Here is a 21,414-nt window from a genome sequence, read left to right on the forward strand (position 1 = left end):
GGATTAAATGGTGCAGCACCATTCTGTTGTGTAGCAATTTTAATTTACATGACATTGTCAACTTGCGTTACATTTAGTGCAAATAACACTTCTGATGTACAATTTACACACGTACAATGTGTGCAGATTAGTGAGACGATATCAAAATTAAAAACAATAGCTATATTCTTCAGCGGACATGATGCGCAGATCTTATAAATTAATCATCCAAAATCCTTCTTGAACTCTGCCAGCTGGAGGACAAATGCTCCAACACAAACACAAAAAAAAAAAAATCAAATTTGATGACGCTAATGAATGCAAAACAACCCAGAGTTCTTTTTGAATGTTGAGGTATGATCATGATGTGAAATGCTGAACCTCCCGCCCCCAACCACACCAAAACAAAACACACTTTCCGTCACTGTTGATAAATGCACATGTGGTGGTTGTATAGTAACAATGACCAGACTCATGCTGGTGTCTAAGGCATTCCCGGGCGTAGTTAATCATTATCAGTCACTGTGCACTGGAGTGTGCCACGTGAAATGTAATAATAGCGCTGGAATGCTAAATTTTGTGTGAAGGTGATATTACTCAATGTGCACATAGACAAAAATAACGAAGTCAAGACAGGCTTACTCAAGGTCAGGGGGGGGCAGACGCATTAAAAATCAAGAAACATACTTAACTCTCCATTAAAGAGAGGAGGAATCTTCATACCAGGAGCCAACCAAAATGGCCACCTGGTGCAAGCAGATAAGCTGCGACATAGCATCTGTTGTCAATGAGACATCTACCGGCATCTAATTCAAGCGTTTTAACAGTCAATTCACATTTGTCACTTTGGTAAACTAAGTGTGGTTTGTCTGTACAATACGTCGTGTCCCACGGTCGCTCTCCGGACAAGCCGTACAAATATAAAGTTTTCGGAGAGAAACGCGGTCAAAAAAAGCTTCGGGTGCTCGGCCTCCAAGGACCGCGGGCTCAGTCGTCACTAGAGGGGCGGGAGGCGAGAAACACTCACTCACTCACTCACTCACTCACTCACTCACTCAGTCACTCACTCACTCAGTCACTCACTCACTCACTCACTCACTCACTCACTCACTCACTCACTCACTCACTCACTCACTCACTCACTCACTCACTCACACTTTTCTCTCTTTAGCAGCAGCAAACAAGTAGCATCGATGCTATCGGTTAGCCCCAAAAGACAACAAGTATTGTGATCATAAAAAATGTACAAAATAATCTACAAAATAAACACAAAAGCAAACAACAATCATTTGAAAACCACTGAGGAGGAAACCTTATGTATAAAAGGACCCACAGATGTTAAGCTGAAAGGAGAAATACTGATGGACTTGAGCAGTTTCTTGTGTTCAAGGGGGTCCTTGGTTGTCCTGGGGCAGGACACATGTTGCACGCTTTCGTCTTTCGGGGGATGAGCCTTCACGTCCTAAAGGAAGATCAAATTCAACTCAGCAATGAAGAAAAACGCTGGATTTCTGGATAAATGTTGCCACCACCATATATGGAAATGTAGATAGTTGTGCAGGATGTTACCTCTCAAAACAGGATGGCTTTGCCCGAAGTCTTCTCCTGGACGTAGGAGGTGAAACGTTTGAGGAACTTGGGATACTCTCTCTTGGCGACGGCTCTGAGCACCGAGGCCGGCGCCCAACCGCCAGGATTTACTGCGACCACGCAGAAAAAAAACGAGTTAACATACACAGCATATTCATTCTCCTCAAATGACAAATATATACAGACAGGCTCTCACCATTGGCCACATAAGTAATTTTACACAAGATGTTGTCCCTGCTGATCTCTTTGTCGCCCTCTGGTGGACTGACCAGAGTTTGACAGATCATGGCAACGTTGATTTTGGCTCGAATACAGCGATTGGAAGGCTGGAAAAAATTCAGTCCTTGTATTTAGTACAAGTATAGAGCTTTCAAAAACAAACAACTAAAGTTGACATACGACAGTTTGCGTTTATAAAACATCCTAAATTATAATTAGAGCGAAAAGGTCCATTGTTTTCATAGTTGTCAATTAATTTCACATCTAGCATAGCTTTCACACTATTTGATATTGGGAACAGTTGCCCTCTTACACTCTCAACTTACAGCCGCATTTTCGTGGTCCACAGAGAAGTTGCACACCAACCAGGTGTCGGGATCATTTTCATTGGTTGCCAGAATCTTCCTTATGGCTGACAGATAGAGCACGTCTCTTTGAGTGGCTGGCCACACCCTCTACGACGCCAACGCATGAAGTCAGCATGAGAATGAGCGTGAATCGACGCAAGGTCCGACGTACAGAACGGGTTTACCTTGTGCGTCTGATAAACGATAATGGCGTTGTCGGAGAGCGTTTCCACCACGTTGAAGTTTTCAATGGTGGCTAAGGAAGAAACAAACACTTGAGCATCAAGCACGCGATGACTTGAACAGATCGAATAGTGTTGATTTGAACTTACTCTCCCAGTCCAAGCGCACGGCAGTGTCCCAGAAGTAGTGGCACACCTCGTGTCCCGTCACCCCTTTGACAGCGTGCGTCGCTTTGAGGGGATCCAATACAATCCCGTTCTCTTCCACTTCTCTTCTGTACACCTGGGAAATATTCAAGCATAATAAAGGAAGGAGCAAAAGAAGGTGCAGCATCTACTGATGAGCGCCAAAAATGACATTTATCCTCACTAGGGCTGCGTGTGCTCAAATGACTTTGGATGATATGCAGGGTACACCCAAGACGGGTCACCGGCCAATAAGAGTCTATATTAAAAGTTTAATCATAACTATATACTACACAAACTATGACCCTAAAAGGCTGTTTGATATCATTATTTTCGGAGACTTGCCCATTAGCTAAGGCTTTGTCGCCACCTTGTGGCATCTGAGAACTTTGTAGAAAGTGCCGCAATGGGTTAGTTTGTTCCACAGAAAAAAAAACTGAAGTCAATCTGTGAATAGCGGACCGCAATATTTGATCTTGGCAAGGCTTGAAACGGAAGCACCGTGGTACACAAGATGATTAATTTCCCACGTGCATTCATTTCAAACATTTCAAGTTTTAAGGCAATTGTTGGAGATTCCCAAAATAGGGTCTCAAGGCAAGTGTTTGGGTTTCAGGCCCTTACAGGTTTGAGTATATTTTATACACAAAAAGATCCAATACAAAAGTTGCATCAAAAAACAAGCTTTGCGAAGAAAGAAAACTTTTGTTTCATATTGTGCAGATCTAGACGATATTGTATATATTTATAAAAGAACTGGCTGAGCCGGACTTCTCAGAAACACAAACAAAAGAGTCGACTCCTACGCAGTTTCTCACCTTCATCTCTCCTTCCTCGATGACCAGCTGCCAGTTGGCGTCTCCGCCCACATCCTGAAGCGAGTATGTCATATGATTCTGAACCATTTCCTCCACCTAGGGGACAAAAGGCTTTCTTAACTCCTGTCGTGATTTACATTTCATGCGAGTCTGAAACCAAGTGCTTGTTTCCCAGAAACGAAAATGACTTACATTAGAACTAATATTGTCTGTTGGATTGTGGACCATAAAATATGTTGGGTTTAATTTTGACAATTTTCTTTTCTCAGTTACTCAGATTTAAATGCCACATTTTACTTCTTGTCACATCACAGTTGAAGTATAAACTCAAAACAATATTGTATGTCCTCAGTCATAGTCTTGTTTCTTTTGTTCCAGTGATACGTTTCAATAAACAGTGTTAACTGGCAGCCAGTAGCTGGAATGTTATCGCAGAGGTGTTGAGAATTTGTCGAGCAAACAGAGTCAGTGGGCAGTGACCAAATAGACACAATATTATACAAAGTGAGTTATTGAAATAATGACTCAACACTTGAACCCGTTCAAAGTTCAACAATTCATAAAGTCCACAAGGCATGCTTGCCAATTCAGTCGCACACAAGTTAAGCAGGAAGTGCAAAGGAACTACATTTTACTCGATCGGACCGTCAGTCGAGAATTCTAAACTGAGTGGAATGAGGTCATGTTAACATAGATTTATTATTCCCCTTTTAAGTAGCTCTTTCCACTCATGCTCTCTTGGACTATAAAGTGTACCTGCCCTTGCACATACAAGCACCTTTCAAATTACCTGAGTGCTGAATCTGTGAATGTCATCTGAAGCACTGACTAGCTCGACAGAGGACAGGGAAGAGCAATGACTACGTGCCTGTGCAGCAAGGAGATATTAAAGAAAGAGAGAGATAGGAATGACAAAGTGGAAAGCGAGAGAGCGAAGCACCAAAAAGCAGAAAGCCAAAGGAATCAATCATCGAATAGTTAGATTATTTAGGTTAAACGGTGTCCACATCGAGACGAGAGCATAAGTGATGGACGAGCTTTAAAGACTTTGGAGGGGGGATGAGGATAAATGGTGTAGAACCTTGGTAGCGAATCGGTGTGTGCCGATGCTTGAGTAGACGTCGCCGGGCGGAACGGGAGTCAGTCGAGGGATCCTGACCTTCTCCGACTGGCACTGAACGACACACACGGGTTTCATGAAAGACAGTACGATTCCCTTTCCTTGCCCATCATGCTGTTTGTTAATATGTCATCTAAAAATGGTGACGCGGAGCGACAACTCACCTGCTCTTCTATCTTGTCTTGTCTGTCGAGCGCTGCTTCCACCGCGTCGAAGAACTCGTCCTCGTTGATCAAACTGTTGGGCCCCTCCTGGAAACGCGGGTTAACAATCATTAATGTGGCAATTCGAAAAGAAAGCGACAACAATCAAGTGTAACGAAAGGTTTATCGTCAATGTAATTCTATCTCGCCTCGTAGTCCGGGCCTCCGTAGTGTGACTTTTTCTTCAGTTCGTGGACAGCAGACTTATAGGCATCTTCTACCCTTCTCCTCTTCTCCAGCTCCTGTAAACAACAAAAACAAAAGGTGCCAACCTGTGTATGTGATGCAGCAAACAAATACGCCCCCATCCTCGTCACACCGACACCATCACAGAGAATTCAAAAATGTGGTTATCAGATACTAATCTGTGCATGGCCAATGCTTGAAAACGGCTTTGGATCTTCAAGCAGGTATTTTGTAAATTAGCTGAATTGAGATGAAGATGCAATTCTGCATGATTATGACGCAAGTGCTCACAGCCAGATGTCGCTGTTTGATTAGACACTCAGGTAAGCGACCCTGCGTATGTGACCTTAAATTTTCCCATTTGATTAATCTGCCCTAACTAAATGAAGTGCACAGAAAACACAGCACAGTTTGATCTAAACATCATCACGGCGGCAGCTTCACACCAAAGCTATAAAGCTCATGTTTAAGTCTGTCAGAAGCAACCCAAGAGACTTTCGGCAAACGCGTGAAGACAATGTCACACTACAATGACCTGCTAAAAACGTCACAATACTGTCTGAGTTGGCGCTTCCAAAACACGGAACCTGACAAACCAGTCAAAGGATTTCTTCTGCTTTTACACCGATGAGAGCAACAAAAGAGGTTTGTACTGTTCGTAAAGTAAAACCACAAGCTGAACTAAAAATTTGATCACTATTGAGACAAAAATAAACACAAGCAGCTGCAGCCGCCATCAAGCAATCCACCAACCAGACTGAGGCCGTCTTAAGTATGTTTGGTGTAAGGTGTCACACAACAAAACAAACATGCAAGTTTTGCTATCAGCTTTTCGCTTCAGCCATCTTAGGGGACCTACTTTGAAGAAGAGGCTGCAGGTCTGTAGAGGTATCCAGTGTTGCGATTGGTACTTGAGCACCTCTGACCGCCGCGGTGTTTTCCTCAAACTTAACCAAGATGTCCGGGCAGTCATTTTTCCAATTCGGTTTCTCGTGCGGCCGCACTTTGCTAACTTACTCTCTTTTCCTTACTCCTCGACGGCAGCTAAATCTCCCACTTGAAACAACATTTAGGTAAGAATTTGTTTCACTTGAGCAGTCGAAGGCGCTCCGATCTCTTTCCGGCTCGTGTCCTCTGTAAGGGTTGGGCGGCAAGGCAAGCCATTGCACAGGAACTGGTTTGACAACATGAGCAGTGTCGATCAAGAGCAAAGAGCATTCCTTCTAGTGACACACAAATACACACATGCGCACACAGGTTTCTAAAGTTCAAGCCAAAATCAATAAATGTGTCTCTTATCGGCACACCGGTCACGCCGCTAGCTCGATGCTTACTGAGGGCAACGCGTGCATTTGTGCGGAAATGTAGGAGTCTCTTAAAATGGCCTTCTACTTCCTACTTTCCAACATGGACATTTTTCCAGCTGTGTCTTCGAATCATGTCAAAGCCCAAATTGTTACGTCAGCGTTTTATCACCTGAACACAAAGGCCAAAGACAGTCGACAAGTATTACACACCTCTACTCGACACCTGCTGAAACGCCCAGTCGGGAAATAGCGCAGTCTACCACGTGTGTACAAAAATATTGGGACACCTTTCTATTACACCTGGAGGAAGTGAAAGTTAAATGAGCGAGCTTTAATAGCTTCCGCTTGTTCGTGAAGACTTTTTACATGACTTAAGAGTGTGGGAATCTGTGTGAAGTCAGCAGTCACTGCTGTCAGACCGGAGAGGGTTGGGCACACAATTTCTTTTCTCGTTCTCGCATGCCTCTATGGACATTGCAGAAACCGGACTTCCCCAAAGCGTTACCAAATACTGTGCTTTAATAAACTCAGCACTAGATAATTAATTGATTAAGAGTTTAGACTCTGGAATTTTGTGCCGTGCATCAGTACCTTGTCCAGCCTTTTCTGCCAGCTGTCCTCTCGTTTGACCATCAGCTCAATGCAGTGTGACAAAGTGGACAGGATGCCCGCTGTGGTGGCCTTGAAGGTGATGGCCTCTCCCTTGAAGTCAATGCCATTGATGCCTTTGGGACTAGCGGGGGCGTACACTGGTACAGGCAGGCAAAAACCAAGAGAAATAAGCCAACGTGATGACATTTGAGGAGCTTAAGTCCGACCCCAGATAGTCAGTTATTTATGGGAAGGACACTAACGTTTCTCTTTGCTGCCGTTATTGTTGTAGCAACATTCACCGTCTGGCCTTGAGGCAGCAGGGAAGTCATCTTCATCCTCTTCCACTATTGAGACCAACAAGTCAATCCGTAAAAAAAGAAATAAATTGCAAACAGATAGATAAGGTCCAGATTCAACAGAAATGATCTCCTTTTTAATAAGTTACCTCTGTCCCTGTGAAACTCATCTTTGGAGACAGCATCAGCGCAAGAGTCAAAATATTTCTGCAACGTGTCCACTTGTCTGCAAAGGATGTCCCGGAAGGTCTCCATTTCGGCTAATTTCTCACATAGCCTGTGTCCCTTCTGCATAAGAAGACGTCATTTTATGATTCACACTTAGAGCACTGGATAATTATTTCTAATTGCTTACCTTGAAAGAGGATGTGGACGTGGCAGACAAGGCGCTGGCTGCTGAGGTGAGAGACAACATGGAACCATGACGCCTCAGACTAGATTCTGACCCATACCCGGACTCCGCCTGTGGAAAGGAAGAGACGGCAACAAAAAAAAAGCAATTATTACAAATACAAGATAAATAGTAAGACCACTGGGAAAAGGAGACAACATTTCAGGAGATGTGCTGGAAAAAGTCTGCAGCTCACACAAAGAAGACAGAGCGAGGGTAAAACAGTTTCAGCAGTCAGCAGCACTGAGCAATGCTGAGCTGGACAAGAGCGGGACCTCCACCTACACAGCCAAACACTAGAAAAACAATGGGAATGACAAATATGCAACAAACCTAGCAGCACCATTCTCTGAAAATAAAGCCTACTCTGTCCAAAAAGACATCCCATCTTAAATTACTACAGAAAAAAAGGACTCAGTCAGCAGTCTCTTTTTGCTTTAAAAAACTGCTCCATCTACCACATGAAAAAAAATGCTCCTTAGTTTTCTTAACCAAAAAAATATGTTAAAGCAGACGTTGAACTTTGCATTTTGTAAGCAATTTGAACTTTTGGCTCTGCTTTGCATACCACCCGATAGCTCTACCTCTGGTGGAACAGTTGCTCACTTGCATGAGACACCCCATTAAAAAAAAAGAAAAAAAAAGGTTGATTTCTGCACGACCAAAAAAAAAAAAAAGGGGGTTTCATTGTGTAATACGTATGCAAAAAATGCATGTCACGGACATCAGAACACCTGAGAAATATTTTAAATGGTGAAAAAAAAAAAGAAATCGTGACACTACTTGCACAAGCATCCATTGAATGAGGAGCAATGACACCAAAATGAAAACACACCACAGAGTTGCCATAGAGATCTGCTCACTTATTTACACCTGGTGCGGCCGAGAAGCAAAAATATTACTTTGTGTTTGATTTCATTTTCTGGTTTCTGCAGTTATGCACATTAAAAGATACTATTTATAAATATGACTTGTGATCACCTCAAATTAATCAGATTTTTCTTGGGACAAACTTTAATCTGCTGCAAATGTATCAATTCTGTTTAATGGCAGAAGGTATGATGTTGTCTCAATATTACTGATCAGAACATTAAAAAAAAATGTTTCAGTTTCATCGTAAAAAATTAACTGCCATTCAAAATATATTGCGGGAAGAACGTACAGAAAACTGCCCAATTATTTCCCCTCCACGGTAGCATTACCTTTGACAATATGCCAAATTAATGTACATTTACACATATTACACTTGAAATTAAACTGAGGAAAAAGGTCAATGCTACTACCTTAATGAACTACGGATGCAATTCTATAGATAATTGTTCCATAACTTTAAGGAAGAGGACATGCAGAATAGAATAGCAGCAGTTAAAGGGCGGCATGCCAGCATGAAATGAGCCCACCATTCGACCACTCCAGCAGCCAAAGCAGAGCAGGACACTGCTGCAGTTCTGACGGCTTGCTGGCCCCAACATGGCCCAGATTTTTCCTCCAGACACACACCCTTGTTTGTTCTGACAGTTTAGATGCTCCAGTCCAGTACTCCGGTTCCACCGGACACACCTCAAGAAGCAAGAGGAAGCTGCGGCGACGAAGAAAAGCAATAGAATCAGCTGAGACAGCGTCAACGCAGCAGGGGCGGGAGAGAAATGTTTTGTAGCGGCAGCAGAGACATGGATGAAGCTGAAATGCAGAATTCCTCAGGAGAATGAAGCAGCCCAGCTTTTAGTCGGCTCCAATCCAGCCACCACAGCGCATGCATGCACTCCACTCTGGCTGCATAAATTCATCAAACCAGACCACACACCCTGATGTGGGAAACCTTTCCATCCAACCCAGCTGTATGTTGAGCATCCACAGCTCGCCTAGCGAGTGTGCGAGTGTACGAGTGCGAGCCAGGGACCAACTCCATTTGCAAGCATGTATACATTAGGAAGATGAGAGCCGTCTGGCGTTGTTTGGATAGTTAAATGTAACATGGGTGGGCGATGGATGCAGCCTCAGCAGAGAGAGAGAGAGAGAGAGCGGGAAGCCAGGAATGACCACATTTAAGAGCTTCTTCTGCTTTACTTTTTTTTTTTTTTTTTAACTCTTTTCATTTATATTTGTTCTGATTAGCTCAAATCCAACTTGGCAACAGTTGCCACCCAGTACCCTTAACAAGTGATCTTTAAAAAAATAAAAAATAAAACACTTCTGCCCGCCCCTTGGATCATGAGAAAATGGAACAGTCGGATGGAGAGTTTTATGTGTCCCTCTTGATTTAGGTTTCTGTGAGAGCGAGAGCTTAAAAATGTATTATTCAATGAGGGGTGCACTTGGAGTTGGTACATCTAGAGCACCACTATCAAGACAAATGCTTTGGCTGATTTTGACACGTGTATGTGTTAAAAAAAAAAAGTTAAATTATGCTGCTAAGAAATGGAATGCGATTGTATTTTTAAGCAGATTGAGAATTGCAACCATCTGCCAAAGTGAAGCGTGATGCGAGTCTTTTTTTGTCCAGCAAGGGGCAGTGCAGAGAGGCTCACTAATCATAACCTGCAGGTAATGGCGTACCGGGGTTATTGCAGGGCACAGTTCAAGCATGACCCAGGGATGCTCACACAGTGCCACTAATGGACCCGAGACCCGCGGTCACTCACACGCAGCCGACATGTCAAAAGTCAGCATCAATGTCAGCCACACACACCACCATCACCAACCAGTGAAGCTGACCTGATGAGAATTCACAAACTAGTGATCACTTTTACCTGTGGGAATACTTTTGTCTCAAATGAGTTGCTGTTATGTGTGCAAAAGAGAATACCACCTTATTTATACGTCCACATGTATGAATATGCGCACACGCTGTAAACCCAATGCAACTGTTGAATTTATATTTCAACAGTCATGGCAGGTTACTGTCAAATGTTGTTTAAAAAAAAAAAAGCATCATGTACCCTCTAATCTCCAAATATAAATGAAACTGTCAACAAAATAAGTTCGAGTACTAAAACGGCTCAGTCGAAACTAGTCTGTCATTTGGCTGAGAAAGATTGTAAAGTCCATTATTAAAAAAACAAAACACTGTGACCATGACGCCTTTGATTCATTGTTTAAAGGAGAGTTTGAATCTCTCCTCTTTCATCTATAACCATTTCAAACAACAATGGATACAGAGGAGTTATGTTTGTAATATTGCCAATGTTTTATGTGATGTGTTGTTTTACGGCGAAAGCTGTTGTGAAAGCACCGTATAAATAAAAATGAAATACATTGTAAAAAAAAAAAAAAAAAAAAAACAGAATTATACTGTACGTGCAATAACAAAGCTAGCTAAGAGCGCCTTGAGAATTCTCAGCCTGTGTGAACACCATTTAATTACTGTACTGAACACACAAAATTAAAAATAACCATAGGCACACCCACACCAACAAAGACACCCTTACATATTAAAAGGTTAGGATTCCTAACGTACCTTTTTAGTAACCTTAAACATGGCCTCAGTAAGCCACGGCAACACATACAACATAAATGTTGGCCAAGTAACTGTTAGTGAGCAGCTGATAAGACTCTATGACTGAGGAGATCCCCATTTTACACACGTTTGGATTGCTCACATTCCCAAGGACAGACGGGGAAAGACAGAACAAGGGAGTGGCAAGTATTTGTCTCAGTCCCGCCACGCCCATCTCAGTAATTAATCGGACAGCCAGCCAGGGCCTACAATGAGGAAAAATACTAGAAGAATATGACTAACGCAGCTGTGGAGAACCACCAATATATTTGTAATGCTAATGGACTGGGGAGATGATGACTCCTTTGTTTTCCCATCAATGCTTCTGACATGATGATGAACACCCCCGTGCGCCCTCAAAACGCAATGACAATTTGTAGCGTTTGAATTGATTAAGCAGTGCATCACAATCATAATGCTTGAAACTCGGTGACAGTCAGTGGGGAACATGTTGCTGCACATAAAAACTGAATACTGTGACTTGAACCTGTTCATTTATTCTGCATCTGACTTATGGTGCACCTGGCAAGAGGAAATATGAACTGAAGTTCAAGACAACAAAGTACAGCTGCATAGCTGAAAAGAAAAACAAAATGTGGAGAGAGTTTGCCTCTTTTCACTCACCTTGTGTAACTCAATGGACTCGATCCACTGGAGTCTGTGCTCGGGATCTTCAGCTCGGAGGTACCACACGCTGTCGTTGACGCTGATGTCAAAACGACACTCGTCAAACTCATGGGGCTGCGGGGAGAGACGCAAAAAAAAAATGAGGAAATATTTTGTGGTGCCAGAAAATGTGTAAAATTTCAACAAATGTTGCAAGTTGAAGAATCATCACAAAGGCTATGATGTATTCAAAGTTGCCTGTCATAACAATGGCTGCCTAGCAATGACATATGGTTCCAATTGTTTTCTGACTTTTACCACGCAATAAACAAGAATGTTAATGAGAACCTGATGTCTTCTTCAGTGAACACAACTTGAAATAACAACTCGAGAAAATCTTGCAGCTTGCCTTCGCTTGACCGAGGAGTCGTCACAACCTCACCTCCTACATTCAGCGGCCCAAATCCTTCAAGTATTTCACTCCCCTTTTTCCTGCAATGTGCCCCACCCACCTCCAGACACCAAGCACACAAGGCACCCAGCTAAACACGTGAGCACGATTCCAGCGTTTCCTCTGAGACTGGAATTTGACCGTTGCACTCGCCAGGCGCGAGATGCGTTCCACGACGGCTCCTGAAGCAAAATCAGACACAGTTGACTGGATTCTCCTCGGCTGTCAGCTGACACCACCTCACGCTGTCCACGTTTAACTAGATTTGCTCATATTGCACTCGTGCTTATTTTTTTTTTTTTGCTGGCTGACAACAGCAACGTTGCATTTGCACACAAACCAGAAACCCTAGACCAGGATATTTCTTAATCTAATCCTGCTCTGTTACTGGAACCCATAAATATCCATTAGCAGCAGGTCGAAATATACGATCTGTCTGCTGGAAGGGGAAAAGTAGTAACCTCTAGTGTATCCAGCCATGAGACCATTTCAGGTTCTCTAACTGAGTTTGATCCGACACAGCTCATAAAACGCTGCTTTTATAGTTTGCTTTATACATCTTTTAATCTGCCCGGGCATTCTCATTCCCCTTTTGAAAGCTCCACTGTACTCATGTACACTACTAAACTGCAGCATCGTTGCAGTTAGTGGAGTGGTGCGAAGTCACAAGAAAAACATTCAAATACATTTGATAACAGACAAAAATAGTCATGTAGTGCATTATGACTGTATCATTACACATCGCCACCAATATTATACCTTGTACTTAACCCTATCTCAACACAGTTTCATTTCAATTGGCTGAGTAGCTTTGGCATAATGCTGCTCAATGAAAACAAGCAGAAATGAAAACATGACCCTCATGTGAGAGGATTTAAAGGAGTGTTTACAGTGTGTGTGGGGGGGAATGGTACGTTTGATGTGTTATGAGTCTAATGAGTCTGATTTGAACCGTGAGAGAAGCCCCGAGGCGACAGTAACCTAGACAGGAGTGACATTAGACTGGTATTGACTAAGTGTGCCATAGTGCAGAGCTTATGTGAGTATTAAAGCATTTTCACATTGTGTCCATTCAACAATATAGCACAAATCACAGTAAAGCAAATTGTTGGGTGCAGGGTGGTGGTATGTTAAAGGAAAAACCGGTAAATATTTAACCATGGTGTTGAATTGTAGTTTATCTGGCAAAAATAAAATAAAATCGTGAGGTCCACGTGGGGAAAGAATACAAGCTGAATCTAAAGACTCTACAAGCAAGGCTTACATTACAATAAGAAGCATGTGACTGGGTGTCTGTGGTGGACCCAACTTCATGTTGCTACCCTGCCTGTTATCTTAATCAAATCTGAACAAGTTAATATTTACCTCTATATCTTCACAAATGGTTTAAGGAATAACTGCATGCCGGTGACTGGACCAAAACAAAGGCACCACCTGGAGCACTAAAACATTGTGTTCATTTATTCCCTCATGAGCACAGAAAATGCACTTTTGTTTCTTCTGCTTTCTAGGTGGACCACACAGTCCACTTAAGTAAATTCCATTTTTTTAAGAGGAAAAAAAAAAACACACTTACTGTGATGACAGCCTTACTGAGGCACAAAGAGCCCCTGCAGCCATATTCCCGTTCATCTTCTGACTTGTAGTAGCTCAAAGCGTTGTTCTTCAACACGACCCATCGGTCCTGCCATCCGTGGATGTAATTGGTCCACTATATACAAACAAGCACCGCAACTAAACTTTACAGTCTGCGGGCACGATGAACGTGCGTGTAAAATTAATAAACAGAAAATCAAGAATTTATATTACCTTGCTCAACACGCCCCCGAACTCCACAGGTTGTGCGGATTCTGGTTCCACATCTTCGTCTGAACCGGACGCTGAGCTCTTTTCGGACATTTAAATCCAAGATTCAAAAGAACTTAAGTGGCTTTTTAAATCAACAGAGCACTCTAGCTCAATACCAACTTAATTTAAATCTCACGATCGCAGCAGAACCAAAACAGAACCTGCTTACTCTAAGAAATAAACACAAAGTTAGCCTCTCCGTCAGCAGTATGGTGTTATCTGCCTGTTAACGTTAAGCGAAGCAGGCAAAAAAAAAAAAAAAATAGCACTTGTGTAGAATGGTGACGGTCCAGCCTCGACCGCTCGATTTTGCGGGATTTGTTTTGAAAATGACGTCGACCAGCCCCGAGAGAAGCTAGTTAGCGTCAACGGTTAGCTGTCAAAGCAAACCAGCTAATGTTAACTTGGCACCTAACTTCTGACTGTTCCAGTGCGCGCCCCCCTGCAGATGACTTGCTGGCGAAAGAATGGTCGATGAAGGCCAACTCGTTACAGACGCTGCGTTACCTCAACTAAGAAGCTACAAATGACGATGAAAGTGGCCGCATTGCAGCTTTATTTCCGTGGTTTTGTTAGCAACAGCGAACGACTCCAATAGCTTGTCATTTGGGTCGAGGGGGAGGAGCTGTAGCCACGCTTTACTGTGTACTTGAAAAAGACAAGCGTCGAGTTAGCGTTGATATGCAGCGGAAAAACAAATACCGTTTCTTTCAAAACAATGTACTACTACAATTTCCGTACTTTAAATTGAATAAGAACATGAGTATATTTTGAAAATAAAATATCAAAATATTTTGATTCGGCCAAAGTGAATGTTGAAACATGTTCTCTAAATAAATCCCGATTACTACTATTTGAGACACACCTTGCTAAATTACATTTCGTCCATACTCTACTTCATCCTGTTGTCCACAGATGCATTCTACTCAGTCTGTTGTCTCGTAAAAAATAAAATAAACTCACGTCAACTGACCTCTTAAAGGTCCGTCTGAATGTGACGTCAAGTGTCATCATTAGGAAATGCCCACAACTGTTCAAAATTACGTTTTTTTCCCCTTTTCTTTTTTTTTTAACTGAAAATGGCCTCCCACCATAAAACACAGAACGTTTAAAACAAAAGTTGAATTTACCTTTGACAAATTGAACACAGGCCATAAGATATTCTATTTTTTAATCTATTTGAAGAAAAAAATGTTTTGAAAATTTCCACCGGAAAAAGAATTTTCGTATTTCCGCTAATGTATAGCAGACGCGGAAGTGTCAACGAAAACAAAATAGACAAAATGCTTGACGTTTTGACAGCCGTACTATATTTCCCCGATTTGTAATAATTGTAGCCCTTGGGTTTAAAATGACACTTTGCTTGCGTATAACTCATACACACTCATAATACTAATTGTATAATGGTACACTTGGTACGCTACAAGACTGAAAGTTATTGTGATTGGAGCAAAAGAAATAGCAATTCTACATCACTGATCGGATCATCGGGATGGAAAATGGTACGGCAGCCTCTAAAGGAGAGGGATTCCTCTCCAGAATGGCCCTCAACGACAACAAAGCTGGTATGGAGGGTCTTGACAGAGACAAAATCAATAAGATCATCATGGAGTCATCGAAGGTAGTTACTCATTCAGTTTGCTGTGAAACTGTTAAGATCTATTACATCCACCATTATCCACTGTAGAAAAATGGATTTATAATGGTGTTGTAGCTGAGTTCTGCCTTAAAAGACTGTGTCCAATCTTGTGTAAAAATCACCTATCCTCAATATAGCCCCAAAAGGTTGTACGATTGTAAGTTGTCATAATAGATCTCGCTAATGCTGTCCTTGCTCTTCACTCGAAGGGATCCAAGTTTTATGAGAATGAACTCAAGAGAGAGCATCAGGTGAACCAGCGCATTGAGAAAATGATGCTGCAAAAAGCACAGATCACAGAACAACAGTTCAAGAAAGCTCAAGCTCAGGTAATGTAATACAAACACTAAAGATTTGGAACTGGTTTTCATCAATACTCTCATTATAGGTGGAGAGGATGGCCTCTGAGCTGGAGAAGAGGCGTGACCTAAGCCGCGTGATTGTGCATGTGGACATGGATGCTTTCTACGCTGCAGTGGAGATGAGAGACTGTCCTGACCTCAAGGACAAGCCCATGGCTGTTGGGTCCATGAGCATGCTTGTCAGTCAAAAAAATATTTATGTCATCATTTCAACTCAATGGCCATCCCATTTAGTTCTCCTACACAATCCAAATCCAAAACAAACTCCCAATACATTTCAATTGTATTGCTAAATGATTACATCAATCAAAACAAAATCTCATTATCTTTACATAGGCAAATTTTTGGATTGAGCTTTATTGTACCTCATCTCGAAATATGCATGTTGTGGCTGGTGAGTGTTATCCACGACACATTTATTATGTATAAGTTGTATAGCTTACATATGGCACATATTGAAATATTGCAAAATATTAATAGGACATTAAAATGAGATGCAATATTGTATGAAGAATTCTGCATCTAAACTTTTTTTTTTAGACGCTGTAGTCACAATTTTGCTAACTTTACTCCTCACCTGTACTTTTACAGTCCACGTCCAACTACCATGCCAGGAAATATGGTGTTCGGGCAGCTATGCCAGGATTCATAGCCAAAAAACTTTGCCCTCACTTAGTTATCGTTCCATGCAACTTTGACAAATACAAATCAGTGAGCAATGAGGTGAGAGTGACACACACAATGTCATATTTATAGGCCTGTGCAAACCACTGGCTCATGAGTTTTTGTGTGTCTTTTTTAGATCAGGGAGATATTTGCAGACTATGATCCTCATTTCCAGCCAATGAGTCTGGATGAAGCCTATCTGGATTTTACAGAGCACCTGGAACTGAGGAAGAGCTGGCCAGAGGCCTCACGAACACATCGCTACACTTCCAGCGGCACTGATATAGGCATGACTGAATAAAAAAATAAATAATCCAATTTGACAAAATCATCTGAGATATATATTTTCTTTAAAGGTATAGAACAACCTGATCATCAACAGGAAACGGAGGTGAAAGGCTTCTCCCCTGTGCTGTTTGAAGATAGCCCAAATTCCTCTCAGTCCTTGTCAAGTCCTGAAGCTGCCGATGCCACGGGTAAAACTGCTGAGGTTTTTGGTACCTCTGTTGAGGAGGCTGTGAGGGAGATGCGTTTCCGCATTGAGCAGAAGACCATGCTGACTGCCAGTGCAGGTGAGAAGAAATGAACCCTTAAACATACAGTGGAGCCTCTTAAAACTGTTTACTCTTTACCTTTGAAGTTACAGTGAATAATAATATGAAATAAAAAAAATAATTGTGCTGCTCATGATATACTGATCCTTTATGACATTAAGTTCAATTTGTTTTTGTGTACTTATCTGTACACGTTATACGGCAGCCTAAAAAATAAAAAATAAATAAAAGATCGGTATGTGGAGTTGCCATAATGCACGGTGATAGTTAATTTGCTCACATTTGAGATCTTATGTTCATAGTTTGGGTATTACCAGCTCTCCATTTACTTATCTGGTATTCATTTATGAACTTCTCCAGGCATTGCTCCAAACATGATGCTGGCCAAAGTATGCAGTGACAAGAACAAGCCGAACGGACAGTACAGACTTGCATCCACCAGAGAGGCTGTCATGGACTTCATCCAGAACCTCCCAGTTCGCAAAGTACACTGCGTTTTAGTTCAGATAAAACAAGACCGCGCCCTCGTGTATTTGTCATCATGGCAAGGTGCGTAATTGTGTTGCAACAATGTTTAAATTCAGGGCGTGTTTGTTTGAAACAGGTTTCGGGCATTGGGAAGGTGAGCGAAAAAATGCTGAATGCTCTGGACATCAGTAGCTGTGCTCATCTGAGACAACAGATGGCGCTGTTGTCATTGTTGTTTTCAGAGACAGCCTGGCATCACTTTATGCAGGTTTCCCTGGGTCTGGGGTCCACATACATTGTGAGGTAAACTGTCAGAACATTGAAAGTCAACATAAGTGGCTTGGAGACAAACGAACCTGCTTTGCTTTCATTTTAGGAACGAAGAAAGAAAAAGCATGAGCACGGAGAGGTATATTCTTCATGATGAATGAATCATTTAATAACCCACTTATCTACTTGTCATTCCGTCCCATCCTTTGTACTCCTGTACAGAACATTTAAAGAACTAAACAAGCCTGATGAACAACTGTCTTTATTGAGAGAGCTTTGTGAAGACCTAGCACAAGACCTAAAGAAAGAAGATCTCAAGGTAGAGTTCATGGCATGGATTGAACATCGTGGCACTGACATTAGTAGTACCAAAGTCGACATGAATGATATGAACGTGAATGAATGAACGTGTCTGCGTGGCTGTATTCCCATCTCCTAAGGGTAAAAACATCACACTAAAACTGAAGAATGTCAACTTTGAGGTGAAAACCAGAGCACAGACGCTACCGTGTGCCATCGCTACCACCGATGAGATCTTTGCTGTGGCCAAAGACCTTCTTAAGATGGAAACTGAGCACGAAAGTCCACAGCCACTCAGACTGAGGCTCATGGGTAAATTACACATTACAATACAATAAGCGGTTGAAACATTTAGATGAATGCCTTTCTCGGATTAAAATAGTTTAACAGTCAGAATCTGCTGGATCTGAGGGAACAAAATGTAATAAGAGCCTATGTAAGCACAATATATTACAACTTAATCTTCAAATATAGGCCTCTTAACAAGTTAAATGGATTTTTGGGGGGGAATTATTTAGATTGAAGCTACTTCCAAATGTGCATATATATGTAAAAATATAACATGATACATTTTATTTTTAATATTAAATTGCTGTTACATTTGCAATATACTTAGATCACCTCTGGTTTGGAAAATGCAGCTTTTAGTCATGCATTCACAGCGAATTGGCATGATTAAATTTTTTTTCCCACCTTAAATTACTGCGTTACATGCGACTTGAATCAGACCTGGATTAAATCTGATTTGACAATCCAGTTTCTGGTAATTCCACCATGGAAATTCTGTCAGGAGCTCATATGATCGAACACATACACAATAAAAGGATTAAAGGGAATAAGAGGAAGTCACCTTTCAATTGACGTGTGATCTGGATCATGTCTGAATTAATTCAATCTGTTTTTGAAAATGCAATTTATGGCCATCTGTATGGGGTGAATTCAATTTTTTATGTTACATTTGTTATAATGATTTTGTTACCAAGTGCCCCCATCTTGATCAAATCAGATGCATTGATGAAAACACCTTGGTGTTGGTAATACATGGCATATTTTTACAATGGAGAAGACATTTAGAATTCATTGTGCACATGGGAATAATACATTGCTATTCACACATCCATTATCATCTTGTGTAGGGGTCCGTATCTCTTCCTTTGTCAGCCCGGATGACAAACAGCCTCTGCAGAAGAGCATCGTTGGTTTCCTCCAGTTGGGAAAGGCAGACGTCCGAGGCTCCACCCAAGAAGTGCGCCAACAATTTGAAGGGAATCATCTCTCCTCTTGTCCTCCTCTCACAGCACAAACATGTCAGCCTAAAGAGGAGGTTACTTGGCAGATGAAGAAAAAGGGCTTACTAGAGGACCAGCCTGCTGCTAGACCTCAGCTGTCTTTCTTTCAAAGAGCCCATGCCAAGAGACTTCAGCTTCAAGTTTGTCCACAAGAGCGAGAAAATGAGCAGAGCATATCTGTTGTTGATGATGATGACGCACATAAAAGAGCAGAGTCGCCCAAAAAGGACATGGGGCCAAAAGGTGCAACCTCGAATCTTTCAGAAATTGATGGCATTGAGGCTCATCCATCTACATCAAGCTCATCATTGAATTGCCTCACCTGTCCCGTGTGTTTCGGCCATGTTAGCACAGACGATTTGAATGTATTCAACAGCCATATAGACTGGTGTCTCACCAAACAAGACTTCCATGTACCACATTTAAACAAGGACCATGAAGGAAGTGAGGTGCCAAGAACTGAAACACACAAAGGCCAAGTCAAAAATAATGAACAAGTCATGCCGAATCACTTAACAAACGATTGTGTTCACAACACCACGTTGATCAACGGCGACGGCACGACTACACATCAGCCTCGGTCGTGTCACGACAAAGGTCCCCTCCTCGTCTGCCCGGTGTGTCAGCTGACCCAGGACACAAATGACCTCACTGTCTTTAATCGCCACGTTGACCTCTGCCTGAACCATGAAGTGCTGCAGGAGATGGGGACGTCACCTTCAGTTGAAATCTCAAAGAGCAATGCAATAGGTGAGTTCTTTCTTGGTCATTGAATTTCAATACGATGAAATTCAAACGTATGCTTCTCACAGCCATGGCCACCTCATGTTTTTTTTTTTTTTTTTTCCAATTCGCGTTGGAATTATTAATAAGCTCTACTCTGTTTAAAAAAATGTGGAAAGAACATATACATCCTGTTGATGTAGAAATTCCACGTCTCTTTGAAAGGTTGCTTTGGCCTCTGACCTTCTTGTTTACTGCAAGCCACATGTATGTGAGGCTTTTGTATTGATTTCCACAAAGAAACGACCTCTTATTTCACCCCGTGGCCATTCTTGTGTTCCAGCCTTGGAATTGTCCAAATCACTTTCTTACCTTTCCTTTATTTTTTTATATAATGAACCAAGTCTGGGCGCTACAGTTTCCTTTTAAACCATCCTATCTAATAAATTGGAGTCTTTATGTTTCTAACGAGGTGGTGTGATAGGCCTTGTGTCATTTTTCTCCCCCCTGTCCCCAAGATGAGAAAATAAGGTTTTGAATGGCTTGTGTTTACAGACATTCCCCCAAGGAGACATGCAGGTAGAGGTAAAAGCAAAAGGTAAGACAGCAATAAACCAAAAATATTATTGTGGCACCAAAAAAAGCTAAATTGTGTTTTTACGCTGTTAAGTGGCACCGCATATGTAAGGAACATACATCCATTTGATTCTTCTCTGCCAAAGTTACAGTCCACGAAACGCAAATTCTATTTTTTACTGTTTGTTTTTCTTCATCAAATGTGTGTAACATGGTAGAATATTTTTGTGTTTGCTCTTATCACTTACAGGCGAGACCCACCCTCGTATCAGCCCTCTAAAAAGGCCAAAGGTTTGAGCGCTCACAACACCATTGACAAGTTCTTCAGGTGATGGCACAGGAAGTTAGAAAAGCTGAAAAAAAAAAAAAAGATTGCACTTAAATCCATATTGAGATGTAAGACCTTGTTGACCTATATCATATCCACACAATGAATTAAGATGAGGACGAATAGAGTTGATATTTATTTATTGAGAATATCTAAAAAATCATGTTGTATGTCAGCGCTAATATAGTTTCTTTAAATTACTGAAAATATTTTTAAATTGATCATAGTAATATTTATTCCATTTTTTTAAATGTAACAATAAATGAAGGGTTCCATTGCATAAACCGGTTGCAATAAATGCGGTTGCAATAAGCCATGCTTTGTTTTATGTTGATTTCTGTTTTGTCGCCTTAACAAAGTGCTCTACACAAAATATAATGTAAAATAACAATACAACAGAACTGGTTTGAAACAGTTGGA

The 21,414-nt window shown here is 41.6% G+C and overlaps 2 protein-coding genes across 3 annotated transcripts; one reads left to right on the forward strand and one right to left on the reverse strand.

Annotated features, from left to right (window-relative positions):
- Positions 1–21: 21 nt before the first annotated feature.
- LOC147058110 (ceramide transfer protein-like) lies at positions 22–14,767 on the reverse strand. 2 transcript variants are annotated; one of them, XM_085910965.1, is made up of 18 exons: positions 13,781–14,767; positions 13,548–13,682; positions 11,539–11,655; positions 7,383–7,490; positions 7,177–7,315; positions 6,992–7,075; positions 6,729–6,886; positions 4,794–4,886; positions 4,606–4,692; positions 4,403–4,495; positions 4,112–4,189; positions 3,322–3,417; positions 2,468–2,600; positions 2,321–2,391; positions 2,115–2,243; positions 1,766–1,895; positions 1,549–1,679; positions 22–1,441 (listed from the first exon to the last, which is right to left on the reverse strand). In XM_085910965.1, exons 1-17 carry the CDS (start codon positions 13,868–13,870, stop codon positions 1,552–1,554), a joined length of 1,869 nt encoding a protein of 622 aa, XP_085767091.1. In that variant the 5' UTR covers positions 13,871–14,767; the 3' UTR covers positions 22–1,441; positions 1,549–1,551. The 2 variants fall into 2 exon arrangements, with proteins under 2 accessions (XP_085767091.1, XP_085767092.1); XM_085910966.1 differs by lacking the exon at positions 4,112–4,189 and having other exon boundaries at positions 13,781–14,765.
- Positions 14,768–14,807: 40 nt separating this feature from the next.
- Positions 14,808–21,308, forward strand: polk (polymerase (DNA directed) kappa). Its single transcript, XM_085910964.1, has 14 exons — positions 14,808–15,440; positions 15,668–15,787; positions 15,847–15,999; positions 16,412–16,543; positions 16,623–16,773; positions 16,843–17,058; positions 17,401–17,525; positions 17,645–17,811; positions 17,885–17,917; positions 18,001–18,097; positions 18,219–18,390; positions 19,215–20,117; positions 20,646–20,688; positions 20,917–21,308. Exons 1-14 carry the CDS (start codon positions 15,312–15,314, stop codon positions 20,996–20,998), a joined length of 2,523 nt encoding a protein of 840 aa, XP_085767090.1. The 5' UTR covers positions 14,808–15,311; the 3' UTR covers positions 20,999–21,308.
- The last annotated feature ends 106 nt before the right edge of the window (positions 21,309–21,414 follow it).

This window comes from Syngnathus leptorhynchus, chromosome 4, assembly GCF_054491065.1.
Source record: "Syngnathus leptorhynchus isolate UIUO chromosome 4, UIUO_Slep, whole genome shotgun sequence".
In the NCBI taxonomy this organism is placed as follows: domain Eukaryota; kingdom Metazoa; phylum Chordata; class Actinopteri; order Syngnathiformes; family Syngnathidae; genus Syngnathus; species Syngnathus leptorhynchus.

Bases quoted from the DNA above. Each gene is read 5' to 3' on its own strand.
- LOC147058110 (XM_085910965.1), bottom strand. From the start codon at position 13,870: ATGTCCGAAAAGAGCTCAGCGTCCGGTTCAGACGAAGATGTGGAACCA. The intron at 13,683-13,780 runs GTAATATAAATT...GTTTGTATATAG, and splicing joins TCGGGGGCGTGTTGAGCAAG to TGGACCAATTACATCCACGG. The intron at 7,316-7,382 runs GTAAGCAATTAG...CTTCTTATGCAG, and splicing joins CGTCCACATCCTCTTTCAAG to AAGGGACACAGGCTATGTGA.
- polk (XM_085910964.1), top strand. From the start codon at position 15,312: ATGGAAAATGGTACGGCAGCCTCTAAAGGAGAGGGATTCCTCTCCAGA. The intron at 15,441-15,667 runs GTAGTTACTCAT...CTTCACTCGAAG, and splicing joins TCATCATGGAGTCATCGAAG to GGATCCAAGTTTTATGAGAA. The intron at 17,918-18,000 runs GTATATTCTTCA...ACTCCTGTACAG, and splicing joins AAAAGCATGAGCACGGAGAG to AACATTTAAAGAACTAAACA.